Below are 17169 nucleotides of genomic sequence, written 5' to 3'. Positions count from 1 at the left end.
TTAATCACTTTCACCCTGTAATATAAACTCTATCTGTTAGTTTTAATTTCTTTTTAAGAGCTTAAATAAATTTAAAATTAGTTAAACATATATGCGAAAGTCAAAACATCATAAACCCAGTAAATAACAGTGTCCTTTATTTCCGTTAAAATTATTTAATATTAATACTTACCCCTCACGTTTTCATGAATATTTGAGGCACCACCACCTATTTTTCAAATTGGTGGACATGCTCTCTTCTTGACTCCAGTCTTCTCTAATTTTTCTTATGAAAGATGACTAAGATGCCCTTCTCTCCAACCTTAAGATTTTGTCTACTTCTAGCTTAAAGACCATTGAATTTTGTGTACAAAACTCAAAACAGAGACTACTCCATGGACTTCACTGGGGGTGTCAGTGGGTCAATTTCGGTTCAATTCTTATGAATATTGAAATCATAACCTTTTTTATATTTTATAAGTTTCAGTTCTTGTCAGTTCCGGTTCCAATTTTAAAATAAATAGAATTGGAGTCATAAAAAAATCACAGGTACCCGTCGATTCCAATTCTTAAGAATCGAATGAGAAAAATTATTTTAACATCATTATAAAAAAATTCTTTTAAAAAATAATATATTATTTGTAAAGTATCAACTTAATAATAATTTGTTCTACTAAAATGATGATTTAATGATTTTTATTTTCAAATATTAAAATTTATTTCCTTTACAAGTAATAAATTTAAAAAGAAATGACTCATCTTAAACTCAAATATTTAGTTTATATGAAATTTGAAGAACTTTATATTATATATGTTAATTTAAAAATATAAGATTACCTTGAATCATGTATAATGACAAAATAAATCGGTTTCGGGTACCCATCAAATAGAACCTAATGGTTTTTGGCTCCTATCGGTTTGGTTTCATATTAGATTTGAATCTAATCAACTCCAATAAAAAGGGAACCAGAACTGTAATTTTTAATTTCGGTTCCGGGTAAATGGGTACTCATTGACACCCTTAGACTTGACAAATTAGACTCTTGACCAAGTTAAGCCTTGTATTTGGTGCTCTTTTTCAAAAGAAAATAAACTTAATTTCTTATTTGATTTGACTCATCTCATCTGAGTTAACTTGTGAGTAGTTGAATCGGCTCAACTCAGTGGACATCATAAGAGATTAGACATTAAAAATATCTAAAAGGGTAAAAATGTCATTTTCGATTTTTCCTAATTTATGGCTACCACAACACAACCAGTCAGTTACTCATATGCATCACCTGATCCACGTTGCCCTCCTTACAAGAGTTCTAAACTTTCTAAGTGAAAAGAGAGAAAGAACAAAATAACAAAAGATTTGCCATCTCACTCACACTTAAATATCTAAAATTTATATTTTTTTTATCATTCTAATTTCAATCACTTTTTTTATTTTAATTTGTATATTTATAAAAAAAGAAAAAGAAAATATAAGATTAAGCAATCTATATACTTGTGACAAAAAAAAACATAGATGCATCATTGCACATTTTATATATATATATAGGGAAATGTTCAGCAACAAACATTTTGGCAAAACATTTTTGAAAATATGGGTTACAGGTTTTGGAATGGGCTGATTTTTGGTGAGGATGATCTCTACAGGGAATAGATCATCATCACCAAAAAATCAGCCCATTCCAAAACGTCTAACCTATCAAAAATGGTTTACAAAAAATGGACGGTCCACACGATTTTTCAACCTGTTAACATGGGGCTAGAAGTTTTGGAATGGGCTGATTTTTGATGAGGATGATCTCCTCACCGTAGAGATCATCCTCACCAAAAATCAGCCCATTCCAAAACCTCTAACCCATGTTTTTGAAAAATGTTTTGCCAAAATGTTTGTTGCTGAAAGGACCCATATATATATATATAAATTAATTTTCCATAGAAAATTCATTTTTACAGATCTTTTTCCAAAAATAAATAAATAAATAAAGATTTTCTCAAAAAAAAAAAAAAATCCTATTATATGCATTGACTCTAAATTTTTTTGCTGGTTAATTTGGACTTGAACCCACAACAAAATAACAGAAGAAAAAAAAATAAATAAATAAATAAATAAGAAAAAAATTTATATGATGATTGAGTAGTCCATATTATTTCAATTCAGTTTAATATATATTTTTTTTTTTTAAAGAGAAAAAAATGGCTAAAAAACACTAATTAAACAAATTTTTGGTGTATTAAGTCCTCAAAAAATCATATACAGGCCAGTGGGAATAATAATAACCTACTTAGTGTTGTGCTCCATGCACACAAATATATTAAAAATAGTAATTTTATTATCTACATAGCATCATCTATTTCTCATTCTATATATTAGGGAAATAATATATGAAACTCAAAAACATTTTTACTATTGGAAATATTTCAAAAATAAAAAAAAAATAAATAAATAAACAACATTACTTACTTTTTTTGCGAGATTTAGTTACTGATGATAAGGTGAGGTGATGTATTCCCAAATTCTACCGGATTCTGGTGAAGGCGAGGAGCAAATGTAGCCAGAAAATTACTTTCACCCTGTAATAAAAACTCTATCTGTTAGTTTTAATTTCTTTTTAAGAGGTTATTAAATAAATTTAAAATTAGTTAAACATATATTATATACGAAAGTCAAAACATCATAAACCCAGTAAACAACACTACCCTTTATTTCTGTTAAAATTATTTAATATCAATTAAGCCTTCCACGTTTTGGTGAATATTTGAGGTACCGCCACCTATTTTTCAAATTGGTGGACATGCTCTCTTCTTCACCTCAGTCTTCTCTAATTTTGCTTTATTATGAAAAGTGACTAAGATGTCCTTAGGATTTAATTGTCTACTTCAAGCCTTAAAGACTATAGACTTTTGTGTACAAAACTCAAAACTGAGACTACTCCATGGACTTCACCAAATTGATACTCTTTTTCAAAAGAAAATAAACTTAATTTCTTATTTGATTGATTTGACTCATCTCATCTGAGTTAACTTGTGAGTAGTTGAATTGGCTCAACTCAGTGGACATCATAAGAGATTAGATATTAAAAATATAACTAAAAGGGTAAAAATGTCGTTTTCGATTTTTCCTAATTTATGGCTACCACAACACAACCAGTCAATTACTCATATACATCACCTGATCCACGTTGCCCTGCCCTCCTTACAACCGTTTTAAACTTTCTAAGTGAAAAGAGAGAAACAACTAAATAACAAAAGATTTCCCATGCATCTTCACACTTAAATATCTAAAATTTATTTTTGTTTATCATTCTAATTTGAATTATTATTATTTTTTTTTTAAATTTTAATTTGTATATTTATAAAAATATATATATATAAGATTAAGCAATCTATATGGTTGTGACAAAAAAAAAAACATAGATCTATCATTGCACATTATATATATAAATTAATTTTCCATAGAAAATTCATTTTTACAGATTTTTTCCAAAAAAGATAAATAAATAAATAAAGATTTTCTCAAAAAATCAAAAACATTTTACTGTACGTTGGAAAATTTTAAAAAAAAAAAAAAAAAAAACATTACCTGCTTTTTGCGGGATTTAGTTACTGATAAGGTGATGTATTCCCAAATTCTACCGGATTCTGGTGAAGGCGAGGAGCAAATGTGGAGAAATGCAGAGAAATGTAGCCAGAAAATCACTGGGGTAGGATCTGTAAATCCTATTGTCATTTAAGGTATGATAGTAACAAAGAAAAGTGACAACAGAGAGAGAGTCTGTCCTTCTTAAGAGAACGATAACTGTGAAAACATGAATTTTTTTTTGTTGTTGGGGGGTTTTATTTATTTAGAGAGGAAAGATATATAGAAAAAGGAGTCAGATTTATTGTTTTAGTTGTAACAACTACCCTAACTATCTCCTAGTATCTCGAATTTAAGTTGATGGAGTCTTCACACTTTCATATCACATGCCCCTCACGTTTTTCTCAATATAAAATATACCCCTATATGTTTTGAAACTCAATGCATGACTCCCTTCACCTAGGTCTTCTTAAAAAGACTAAAAACAATTACTTTTTTAATGCCCTTAGGCCAAAAACCCTTCATTTTTCTTCGTGTTATTTGGGTGTAGAAAAATCTATCGTGTTATTTGGGTGTAGAAAAATCTAAGAATGGTGGATGAAAGAATAGAGGTTGAAGTGCTTGAATTGTTGGGTTTTGGAAGGAAAAAAAATATATGATATTGTTAATCTTACTTAATAAAATTTCAAGTTCACCTTGTAGCATTCAAAAACGTTGATCCAATGCCATAGGGATATAAAGAACAACATTCAATGATTATTTTTGTTTTTTAAGTTTAAATTTGGGAGCTCAATGAGACTTAAATTTGGGCTATGCATCCATTTTCAAAATCTTATATCAATTCTAAAAAAAATAAAAAAAATTGAATTCTTTCATATAGGTTTTTCCCAAAAACTAGAGGACTAGGTTGGATTGGTTGATAATTCATGTGAACTCAATGACACTTAGTAAGATTTTAAATGTAACTAAGTTAGTAAGGAAAGTCTTTTATGTATACTAAATGATTGCATTTTGGATAGAAAAATCTAGGATTTGTTTTTTGGAAAGGATTATTAATGGCTAGTTGAAAAGATAGATTGAAGATAAGGTCAGCAGAATTAAAAAAGAGAAAATCTATTGCCACACAAACTTTTGCTAAGAGCACTCCAATTGAAATCATCAAAGAATTAACACCAAATGTCCTCTTAAGTAAAGATTAGTGTGGCAATAGTAGCTCTCTTAAAAATAGAATATGTCATGCAGATTTCAAAAATGAAATGATTTGGAAACAAAAATTGAGGATTTTAAATTTGAGATTGAAAATGTTTTTTTATTTATAATTATTCTTCTTCTTAAGAAGACTTAGGTCAAGAGAGATATGTCTTCACTTTCATAGACTGTTGTAAGAGGCTTTAATTGATGTTTTCTTATACAGACATTTTCAAGTTCTTGCACAGTTGCATTATTTATATTAAAATTTTAAAATTGTGGTAGGTTATGTAATTCATTTTTAAAAAAATAGTTGATATTGGCACACCAACTTTTACTAATGCCATACCAATTCCTATATAATCACCAAAGAATTACACACAGTTGGTGCGGTATCAGTGAAATTTGGTGTGGCAATTTTTTTTTTATCATTCTCAGGTTCTTAAGTGAAAAATAAAAGTTCAAAATATTCACAGATAAATATATTAATATTTTTAAATAATATATTTTGAAAAGAATAAATAACTTGTCAATTGTTATAAAGAATAACATTATTTATTTTTAATAGGTTAACAATGAAATGAAGGGAGAACATATTAGGAAGTTCAAAAGACAAGGTTTGGAGGGGAATTATTTCAATTTTTTAGGGAGAATATATAAATAATACTAAAAAGTTTGGGATCCGTATGGTAAAAGATTCCCTCCAAATTCAAGTCTCTTCCGTAAATATCGCTACTTCCATAAGATTTGAATTTGAAACCCATAACTACTATCCTATAATCCATTAAATTCTATTTTTTTCGTTATTTAAAATTTAAAATTATTAATTTTATTTTAAAATTTTGAGATATTTATGAAAAAATGATCGACTTCTCACGAATATACAATTCCAGCTCACTGTTCAGATTAATTACCAAAACGTAAATGATAATTAAATTGGAGGTTTGTAATTTAAAGTGACAATTTTACTCTAAACTTGCAAAATAGTCATTTCATTTTGATTTTGTTTTTTAACAATGATTTTTTAACTCAACCTGACAGTTGGATCGGACTCAAAACTCACCAATGGGTCATGCACAAAGAATCACATATTCTTTCGCTTGGGATACACAATTGTACCTTCGCTATACACAACTACATAAGGCAGGTTGGTTGTGTATCCTAAGAGACAAAATCTACGATTCTTTGCTCATGCCACGCTAGTGAATTTTTGAGTTTCTCTATCAGGTTGAATTAAAAAATCAGCACTCTTTTTTTTTTTTTTAATTAATGCTGGAGTGACTTTAATGGAGGACACACGGGAGATATCTTGATGTGGTGGTATGTGCATACTTGTAGATGTGTTTCTCTGAGATATGAGTAAAACGCATCTACGAATATGCACACCACCACATTAAGGTGTCCCTATGTGTCTGTCGCTAAGGTCACTGTAGCACTACTCTTTTTTTTAACGAAAACATGATTGTTTATGTTTTGGTAATTAAAATAGAAAATTGTCGAAATTGTAAATTACTCATTTTCAGCTCACAAAATAGTAATTCACCCTTAAAATTTTCTATATTCCATAATTGTGTGAGACAAGTGGCATACCGTTTGCCTTCATGATGAATTTACTTCCCCCACACAAGCTTTCTTCATGCCCAAGATTTGCAACATTTGGAGCTTTTACACAAATTACCTTAATAATATTAAATTTAAATGTAAATGTGGAGACATTTGCGAGAAACCAAAATTTTGTGTCAAACAACTTCTACTTGAACTTTTCTCATTTGAATAGTAAAGATAAAGATTATCAACCTTGACCATTATGAATATGAAGCATAGAAATGTTTAAACTCAATTTCGATGGTCATAATCATAATTAGCAATTCAGTGTACAATAAAAAAGTTATGAGATTAATTCAAGTGCATTTAAAAATTTAGTCAAAAAATTAAAGAATTGCAAAAATGGTTGGGGTATAATTCGATTTCAATACTCTAGAGAACGTTAAAAAATTGTTCCGTAAATATACTAAAATTTTCACATTACACATATTCACATATTTAAAGAACTCCCTAATCTTTAAGATTTATTATTTTTCATTATCTCATTTCTCATAATGGACACCATCAGCTTCATCTTTAAATCCATCCTTATGTAAGTTAAGAAATTTTGATACTTCCATGCATGTTTATCAAATATTTATGCCATTTTGCAAATCAAGAATATATACTTCTACACATATTAATTAAAGGGTTGGGATCCGTTGACTCCTAAGAATGACTCATGAAAAAAACACATGATCTCAATCCTTTAAACACAAAATCCAATGTTTGAGGTTTATGAGTATCTTAATAATATAAATCTCGGAGATACTTATTCCGAGATTAAATCTCAATCATTGGATTTTGCATTTAAAGGGCTGGTATCATGTGTTTTTTCATGAGTCATTCTTAGGAGTCAACAGATCTCAGGCCGTAATTAAAATGTTAATACTTTTAATTATATTTAATAGATATTTGAATTCCAATTCTAAAATAGCATAGAATAAATTTAAAACTAACACCATAGTAATGTTTTATGATATATTCTTTTTTTTTATATTATATATATATGTATTCGAAGGCCTTAAAGAGAGTCAAACATTTTTTCAATGTATGGGTTAGAAGTTTCGGAATGGGCTGATTTTTTGAGGAGATCATCATCACCAAAAATCAGCCCATTCAAAGGCTTATATCCCCATCAAAAGTGATTTACAAAAATTGGACGGTCAACGATTCTTCAATTTGTAAACTAAGGTTAGAAATTTCAAAATAAGCTGATTTTTGGAGAGGATGATCTATTCACCGTAGAGATCATCCTCACAAACCAGCTCATTCCAAAGCTTCTAACCCATGTTTTGAAAAATGTTTCGCAAACTTTAGGGTTGCTGAACCGCTCCCTATATATATATATATATATATATATATATATATAATATATATATAATATGGGTTAATTTGTGTTTTTAATTCCTTTTGTAGAAAGTATTTTTTATTAATTTAATTTGAAAAAAAATCGTGAATAATTCAAGAAAGGTCAAAAAGTTGTCCATTTTTACATGGAATTGAATTGGACGAAGTTTTAATTGTTTATTGTATTATTCAAAAAGAGGTATAGTTCAAGAATTAATGGTCATAATCACCAATCCAAATGGTAATTTGTTAAATAGATAGAATGATTAGCATATCTAAACCATGAATGACATGCAGAAACCATGCACCGTTTTTGAAGAAATTAGACACTTGTCCAACAAACTACATAAATATTATTTTAGAACATGTAGACGAAAAATACATTTGACATGATTATTGAAACCATATTTCTCATATGATTTTTTCTTATAAATTTTCAAAAGTTAAAATAAATATCTCTCAAGAATTTGTAGGAATTTTCCCTTTTAATCTTAATTGTATTATCCTCAAAATTATTCATTACTTAACTGATTTTAAACAATTTATTGGTAAATTACATGTTAGAGTGAGATAATGGAGGGAATTGAAAAAATAAATTATTATCTTTTTTGTGCTTGGTTGTTTTAGTTCTAACAACTACCATATCTCGAATTGAATTTAGATTTGATGGAGTAGTTATGTGATATGAAATCTGTGCAACGATATTTAGGTAAATCTCTACAACCTCGGTTATCCGGTTGTAGAAAAATCTAAGAATAGTGGATCAAAGAATAGAGGTTGAAAGCCCTAAGTCACCACCAACCTTGTCTCTGTGATAAAAAAAAATTGTTTTTTTTGTTTAAAATCCAGGAGAGGATTATTTATATTGGAGAAATCAAGAGGGAGTTTCTGATATTGTTTTATACTAAAGGACTTTTTTAGAGCAGATGTCAAACCATAAAAATAGTGAAAAGTGAAAAATCAAGTTGGTTTCGACCAACCGAGACTATGTCGAGGATTCATTTGAGATGAGTCAAATAAATTCAAATAAGATGACTTAAAATTACATTGTTTGTCGCAAAGAAATAATTATTAACATCATGAATACAAATAAACTTAAAATTACATTGTTTGTCGCAAAGAAAGAACTATTAACATCATGAATACAAATAGACTAATTTAGTATTCATGCTTCCATGTTAATGTTAATTGTACTGAAAAGACGGCCATCTGTGAAGGTTTTGCATAATTTACATAAAGCTATCCACAATTTAATAGATAGAGAAAAATGCAGCTTACATATATAATTAGTTACATATATATATATATATATATAATTAGTAGACAGAACTCTAATTTAGCTGATCAAAAAGAACAAAAGACCATCCACCAAAAAATAACAACAATAATAAAAAAAAAAGAACTCTCTGAACCCATGTCATCAAAGCTTAAGCATGGCCCTTCAAGGTGGGAGAACTTTTGCAGTCTGATAATCAATTTCGAGACTCTTCCAATACAATTTGTTTTTTATCAACAAGATCATGGTTCCATGAAATTTTTTTAATCAGTGTTGTGGGCATTGTGGTCTATGACACTCCAAGTACACGCTTCCTCCGTGAATAAGTAAATATATTCTTGTGATCCCTAAGTGGCATGAGCTCTTCGATTGTCATTGTGTTCGTCATCAACTGCAAACCACAATCAGTGCAGATTGTTGAAAACTAACATAAGAGATCGAAAGAGAAAATAGAAACAAAACAAATGTTGAATTTTGAGGTTTAGAGACAGAAAAAAAGAACATTTAGAAACAATTTCTTCATTTGTAATTGCAATTCTGATGCGTACCTTCCAATCATCGAAGCTGAACCTGAAGACAAATTGATTGTAAGAAACATCCCCTGAGACTACTGCTTCTGCAGTAGGAGCATTCCTTGGAGCTAATAAAAAAAATACAATAATAAATAAACACAAAACCCATAAGCAGTAATTACAATAAAACCTAAAAATTTTAATGATTGAACTTACAAACTAGATGTAAACCACTGTCATTCACGGTTATTTCAACCCGTCCATCTTTAACAAGAAACGACAGAGCAAATATATTCTCTACTGTTTGTGCAAAGGACTTTCTGTTCAACACTAGATTTTCGAGACGTACTCCCTTCTTATTCTTCTTCAAGATATCAAAGATAATTGCCATGTTCTTATCGGTATCTGTTTTGTCTTCTGCACCACTATTATCGAGCTGCATTTGAACAAGAAAGAACTTATACAACACCATAAAATAACCAATAAGGTATAGCTCAACACCAAAAATTAATCAATTAAGTTCCTTCGTAGAAGAGTAGTTAGATCAGATAGAATTTAAATTGATCTTGAAAACAAGTTGCGAAGATGGAAAAATAAATAAACACAAGCGCACCTCTTCAGGGCAAGCACGTCCAATTGGCCTCTCCCGTTTCCTCCGAACCACGGTCTTCCGTTGTTTCAATTTGGTATCCATAGGCCCAAGCCTTACAAAAACAATAAAAATAGGATACTCAAAAACTATAAAATCGAGAAAAAAAAAAAAAAACTGCGAAACAGAGGAAGTATGTGTTAATTACATAGTGCTGCATCTAGGAACCTTGCCGAAAATATGAGAAACGATGAGGCCAATGTCACCCCAAGCCATCAAGTTCCGAGCATCCACAATGCTTGCTCCCCCATTTTGGTTCCCAAAGTCTTGAAGCAGAGAAGTCATGAAATCTGACAGAGTTATTCCCTCTTTGCACTGAGATTTAACTGAGGTTGCTAAGGTGTTGGCAATGTCCAAAAGGGCTTCTGCATCTGCAACTTGTTCCCTTGGATTGCTTACTGAAACAACCCCAAAAAATAATTCAACAAAACTGCAACTTTTACTCTTGTAATCAGAATAACAATAACAAGCAAATAAATATGTAATCAAAAAGCTCTAGATCTCAATCTCTACAAACTCTAAAATGGGGTTTTGTGATTGATTCACCCTACATGTTGCAGTAGCTTAATTGTCACCATTATCATGAAAGAAGATTTAAATCCATCATATTATAATAAATAAATCTGGAACCCACTTCATTTCCAGTCAAAATGGTACAAAACAACTAATTGCATTACATCAAGAGAATTAAAAACTTCCTTGTTTTAAAAAATAAAAATTGTTTTAAAATATCTGTCATTATGATGGTATTGGCCAAAAGTGAACAAAGATTTGCTATTTCAAAATTTATGTGCTAAGCTGATGAACCAATGGCATGATGCCATGTGTATTGAAAAAAAATACTAAAATAAAGGACTTAAACTACTCCAGAATTTTCTCTCTACTAACCGATCACTCTTGCTCATTTAATACACGTGGCGTCATGCCATTGGTTTATCAGCTTAGCACATAAATTTCTAAACAGCAAACCTTTGTTCCCAAAGGTGCCACCTCAGTGAGGTGGTAAAGTCCGTGTGTTGATACAAAAGAGCTAGGATCAAACAATGTCCCACCTACACAGTTAAACCCTTCAAACAAATGGTAAATTACAATGACCATTTACATTGTTTGTCAACTATTGCCCAGCCACTATAAACTAATTTCATTATCTAATAGTGTCATGTGCCTAAGTGGTCAAGGGCTTAAATTTGACGCATTCCAACAGTTCTAGGCCTTTTGGTCTATTTGTTTAGGTTCCTAACAAACAGAAGCCAATAGTTCTTAAAAAAATAGCGAAACAACATTTTTTAACCATTTCCCAACATGAAAGCAGTCCCTCCTCAATTACTTAATGCCATTACAATGGTCACAATGGTATAACACCAGCCTACCATTTGCTTTGTTATAGACCATTTTTGTTACATACCTAACTATTAGGAGTCCGATTATTGGTGGATTACATAATATTAGGATCAGCTGATAAGGGATTAAGATTGGGATAAGTAATTGGATTGGGCTTAGTTTGTATTTAACTAAGATTAGTATTAGTTGGATAGAAAATCTATATAATTTACATAAGAGTTGTCTTCCCCTCCACATAAAGGGCGGTTTAGATTCAATCCCACACACATCTCGAGGAACCATTTCGACTTTATTATCTTTTCTCTCCTCCCTTTCCACTTTATTGTCTTTCCCCTTCAACACTCTTTTCAAATAATACCCTTTCTACTTTATTCTCTTTTCTCTTTTACCCCTTAACCCCAAAGAAGATGACCAGCCATAGGCACGAACGGGCAAACTTCAGTTACTCTATAAGTGTGTGTTTGGTAACACTTCTAAAATCTGAATGGAGGTGGTCCACCTTTAAAATTCAGATTTTAGAAGTTTTATTTCCGTTTGTTTTGGTCCAAATTTTAGATTTCAGAACCAAAATTCAGAAGTTTTGAACCAGTGATAGAGAGATGCTGGACGAAACTTCTGAAATCTGAATTTTATTTTATTCTTAAAATACCCTCCTCAAAACCCTAATTTCTATCACTTATCATTTCTTTATATGAACCTTAAAACCCTTATTTTTAACTTTTCTACCTCTCATTTCTTTTCTACCTCTCCTTCCTTTACAACTGTGTTGTCAAAGTCTCTCCCCTTTCTCTCGTTTCATATTTGAAAACCCTATATTTTTATACGAACCCTAAAACCCTATATTTTTCAACTAGAAAATGAATGATTATTTATTATTTGAGTATTATCTTGTTGGAATATAATAGTATGAATTCAAATTGAAAACAATACTATTGAGGTGTTTGATGTCTTAGAAATCAAAATTAAATGTGTGGATGGTTTCATTATGCATAACATGTTATGTTTTTTTATTAACAATTTATTAGAATTACAAAAATGTATTATTGTCAAAATGGCCATTATGTTTTAAAATTCTATTTGTAACCAGAAGCTTTTAAAAATGATAAACAAACAACTTTTTCAGAATAAGATTTCAGATTTCAGAAAACAGACTTCAGACTTCAAACTCCAGACTTCAAAAGTGTTAGTAAACATATCCTAAGTCCCATGTATTTTTTTTCCCTATAACATAGATTATGCCCATGGTTTTAAATCTCGTCTGAGACCGAGACAACTCGTCTGATTCGTCTTGGTATCGTCCACCAACGAGACAGATAGACAAGTCATCTCAAAACCCTAAAATACGCAAAAAAGACTTTCCGTTGTCTCATTGTTGAACAAGACGACTCAAATGAATCGGAAGATTCGTCCGAGACAACTCGGTCTCCTTCATGGACAAGATGAGACGTCAAATCGAGTTTTAAAACCATGGTTGTGCCCATCCCCCTTTGGTTTGAGAATGAATGAAAAGTATTAGGATTTAGGAGATTGACCATCTCAAATTGGTCTAAGGTCCATCTACTTCGAATCAGCCATCTTCTTGCCTATTTTCTTTTGTTTGTCCATAACAATTATTCGGAAACATTAAACTTTCAAAACATGGAGAAGTAAAATAAAATAAAACATGAACACATCAGTTTATTTTTCTCCAAAGATGAGGACCTGTTTGGATACCCTTTGTGTATTTTCTTTTTTTCTTATGGGGATAAAGTGGCAATCCAAACAGGTTTAGATTTAATACCTCTTATAATATTAGATAAGTAACAGACAGAAATAAATAATTGTCTATAGTTTGAGTCACCATCCATACCAAAAAAAATATACTTTTTTCTATTTAAAAGAAATCTCTTTTAAAATATCTTTTAGGGTTCAAACTTTAAAAGATATTTATTCAAAAAGATTTAAACCTTAGTCAAATAAAGATTTAAACTTTTTCCCTCTTTTTGTCCAAAATACCTTGCTGATGCAAGCTCTCAACTTCACTGATAATCGAGTTGAACTTATCAGATTCCACTCTGTAAATATCATCTCTCTCATCTGCAATACATCACCATTTAAAAACCAAATCTCAATCCCCACAACAAGAACAGAAATTAACAAACAAACAAAAAAAGCTCATAGAGAGAAGATCGCCGACCGTGAATCAGATTCTTAACGGCACGATACCGCGATCGAAGAACTCTTCGATCTATCACATTTTTTCGATCAAAATCACTTCTCTCATCTGCTCTCTTTTGATCCCTACTTCTAGGCTTGCGTTTCAGAAACCCCTCCAGTTCTTCTTCACCCATTTCGTTTCCTCTACACCTACTGATCCATTCGCGTTTCGCAATTCTAGCCATCGTTTCGGTTTTGCTGCAAAAAAAAATCTGAAACCCTAGTTCTTGCGAAAAATCACTCTGAAACCCAAGAATCGATTTTAGAATTCTCCACTACAACAACTTGGAGTGTTTATAGGACTCGTCTTTCTTTCTGTTTTTTGAGAGACGTTTTCATCTGGGTTTCCCGCTGTTGCTAGAGTAGACATTTGCTGTGTTAACAAATAAAAGTGATAATCTGTTAACTAATAGCAAAATACCACGTGTCAATTGGAATCAAATGTGTTGGACATATGCCAGTTTTATGTTGTTTTAATAGCTTAACAACGCTTTTTTGCTTAATAGCAAATCTCTACTATGGACGTGTCTTTTCGTTTTCTTCCCGCTCTAACGAAATAATGGGCTATTGCCTATTAGCACCCAACTCCTACTTATTACACCCCAATTAATAATAAAGAAAATAGTGTTTGGAAAGAGTCGTGAACTCGTGATAACCTGACTCCTCCACGTGGCATATTCAAAATACTCTTCACGCGTGGCATGTGCTGCCTAAAACCATAGATCTTCTTGTCTCCGGATACACATCTTCACATATTTATGAGGATGTGTATATGTGTATCCCGAGGTAAAAATCTGTGGTTCATGCCACATCAAGAGAATATTTTGAGTATACCACGTAGGGAAGTTCGAAAATCATTACTTGTTTCGAAATGATAGTTGGTGGCACTTCCAAGTTCCAAGCTTAAAATTTCATCGATTGTTTGACACAACAATTCCACAGAGTTACAACTCCCATTTTTAAGGAAGTTACAACTCCTTTGATTGTCGCACCCCTTTCTTTCTCTTTGCCTTCGGTTCTACTATTTGTCTTTTATGAATAATGGCTAATTTTATTTAATGGATCCGGATCTACATACACATAAAGCTACTCATAAATACTCATAAAGCCAACAATGTGTTTTGTCTTACATGGAAAAAAAAAATTTGGCATGGGCTGATTTTTTTTTTGGGAATGATCTATACGGTGAAAAGATCCTTTTTATCAAAAATCAGCCCATTCTGAAACTTCTAGCCCATGTTTATATGTTAAAGAATTCTAGACTGACAACTTTTTATAAATCATTTTTGATGGGGTTAGAAGTTTTGGAATAGGCTGATTTTTAGCAAGGATGATCGCCTTACCCTTAATAGCTCTATCTGTGTACGGATCCTGACCCTTATTTAATAAGATTTTGAAACTTACTAAGGGTTGTTAAGCCCACCTTGTGACATCCAAATACATGATCTGATGCCACATGTATGTAGAGGAAAAAATTCTATGACCATTAAAAAAAAAAAAAAAAAAAAACTTATTTCTCACTTTAATTTTAAGTTTGAGAGTTCAATAGCCGTTCATTTTCAAAACCTTGATCAAATCGAAATTTTTTTTTTCACTTGTTTGGATGGGTTTTTCCATAAAATCTAGAGAGCTATGGTGTTGGATTGCTAACGTGGTAATCCATTTGAGCTCCTCAACCCTTAATTGACTAACTTAGTAAGAAAATTGTTTTCTTTAAATCTCAATATTCAATCACATCCAAAAAAATGATTTGACTAGCCTGAGTCATCTTGTGTATAAATCATTTAATTCCCTTTACAAAAATTATAACCTAAATTCATATATAAATATTTATAATTTTTTAATAAAGTAAGGTGATTATAATATGTTTAATCACAAATTCAAGTTTATTTAAGATAATAAATATTTAAATAATTAAAATTTAATTATTTTATCAAAATATAAATAAATAAAAATAAGTTGAATTTTATTAATTAGGACAATATTTTCAAAGTAACAAAGGAGTCATGTGAACAATTCGTCGACTCAATTCCTAGAGGACACCAAACACTGAAGTTTATTTGAGGAGTTAGAATGAATTCCAACAACTCCCACTGTAACTCCAACTAATTTGTGCTTCTAAACACACCCTAAGTGAATGGTTAAGAATAAGTAAAAGTTGGCACCTTGGGGGTGCCAATAGAAGTTCTCTCTCTTTTTTTTTTTTTTTTTCTTATAGATTTCTATTTTTTAGGTTTAAGATTTTATATTAGTCTAATCATAATTGAGATTATTTGAAAGAATGTTCTAATATTTTGTAATGTTAAGATTATAATTTGAGCCAAACCTTTGTAACGTTTGAAGGGTGTATTTTAATATTTAATTGGTGTGTGCTAAGTAAAAGTTAGGGTGCCAATTGTAGTGCTCTAAAGATATCCCATTTTGATTAATATTTAAGATGACCCTAGATTTTTAATGGGTTAACTCAAGAAATACGACTTAAGAAATGACATAAGATCTTGACCGTCTAAAATTTAAATACAAAATCCAACAATTGAGATTTTGTGTCTCTCAATAGTACATATCCCAATGATATTTATCTTAAGGATAATTTACAGTCATTGAATTTTGTATTTACACAGTCAAGATCTTATGTCATTTCTTGAGTCAACAGAACTCATCCCATTTTTAAACTGATGACACGTAACTCTTAATCTCAGTCTTCAATGGAAGAGTAATCGATGATGCCCTCGTAAAAAATCCTTCTTCATCAATCCAAGAACCTATCATCTTTTATATGAGAGTATTTAGGACATTTTGTTATTTGTCATCAATTTGAACACAATAGGTGTATCAAATGTTAGAAAAACGTGGAGGGATGTGTTAAATCACAAAAAGAAAAAAAAAATTTATTTTGGCATTCTCTCCCTTGACTCGTAATAGAATTGAAGGGTATGATTAAAGGGTCAAGATCCCTTGACTTGTAAGAATGACTAATGAAAAAAATACATGTTTCCAACCCTTTAAACACAAATAAATCTCCATATGAAATGTAAAGTAGAGAAAATTATTATATTATTACCTCAAAGTATGAGGGTGTTTGACTTAGCTGTTAATAATTGCCACAAACAAAACAAAACTTGATTTTAAAATCATTGATTATGTTTTTATAACTTATGCTAAAATAATAATCTTTTATCAGTAGATATATCAACCTAGAATTATTCCTAACAATTAAAAGTGCTGGCTCAATGGCAATTTTGGACCGATAAGTAGTTATGAGTTCTTTATCTAGTATGAGCATTAATTCCTCAGGGGCCACCCACGAGGGTGCACCCTCACTTGATGGGTGGGCATTGCACGTGCCCGGGACTAATCCTTAGACAAGACCATGGCCTATGGATTGGACAAAGCCCAAATACGAGCCCAGCCCATTGTCTAAAGGGATACCCAACTATCATAAAAAATGAGTGCTCTACAATGAAATGTTCTCACATCTTATGTTCAAACCTTCACCTATAATTCTTTTATTCTTTAAGGG

At 30.8% G+C, this 17169-nt stretch overlaps 1 protein-coding gene across 2 annotated transcripts; it reads right to left on the bottom strand.

The window, feature by feature from the left end:
- Window positions 1-8793: 8793 nt before the first annotated feature.
- LOC147396811 (non-structural maintenance of chromosomes element 4 homolog A-like) lies at window positions 8794-13948 on the bottom strand. Of its 2 annotated transcripts, none has more exons than XM_086449529.1 (7): window positions 13630-13948; window positions 13449-13529; window positions 10261-10510; window positions 10077-10167; window positions 9680-9899; window positions 9500-9521; window positions 8794-9342 (listed from the first exon to the last, which is right to left on the bottom strand). In XM_086449529.1, the coding sequence occupies exons 1-7, from the start codon at window positions 13832-13834 to the stop codon at window positions 9339-9341; spliced, it is 873 nt and encodes a 290-aa protein (XP_086305655.1). In that variant the 5' UTR covers window positions 13835-13948; the 3' UTR covers window positions 8794-9338. The 2 variants fall into 2 exon arrangements, with proteins under 2 accessions (XP_086305655.1, XP_086305654.1); XM_086449528.1 differs by having other exon boundaries at window positions 8956-9342; window positions 9500-9591; window positions 13630-13946.
- Between the last annotated feature and the right edge of the window lie 3221 nt (window positions 13949-17169).

Source organism: Akebia trifoliata, chromosome 8 (genome assembly GCF_017979445.1).
Source record: "Akebia trifoliata isolate Shusen 1 chromosome 8, ASM1797944v1, whole genome shotgun sequence".
NCBI lineage: Eukaryota > Viridiplantae > Streptophyta > Magnoliopsida > Ranunculales > Lardizabalaceae > Akebia > Akebia trifoliata.
This window is presented reverse-complemented; position numbering and strand designations above follow the sequence as displayed.

Excerpts from the sequence above, each read along its gene's own strand:
- LOC147396811 (XM_086449528.1), bottom strand. The coding sequence starts at position 13,834 with ATGGCTAGAATTGCGAAACGCGAATGGATCAGTAGGTGTAGAGGAAAC. Across the intron at positions 13,530-13,629 it reads CGTTAAGAATCTGATTCACG|ATGAGAGAGATGATATTTAC; the intron begins GTCGGCGATCTT and ends GATGTATTGCAG. Across the intron at positions 10,168-10,260 it reads GTTCCTAGATGCAGCACTAT|GCTTGGGCCTATGGATACCA; the intron begins GTAATTAACACA and ends TGTTTTTGTAAG.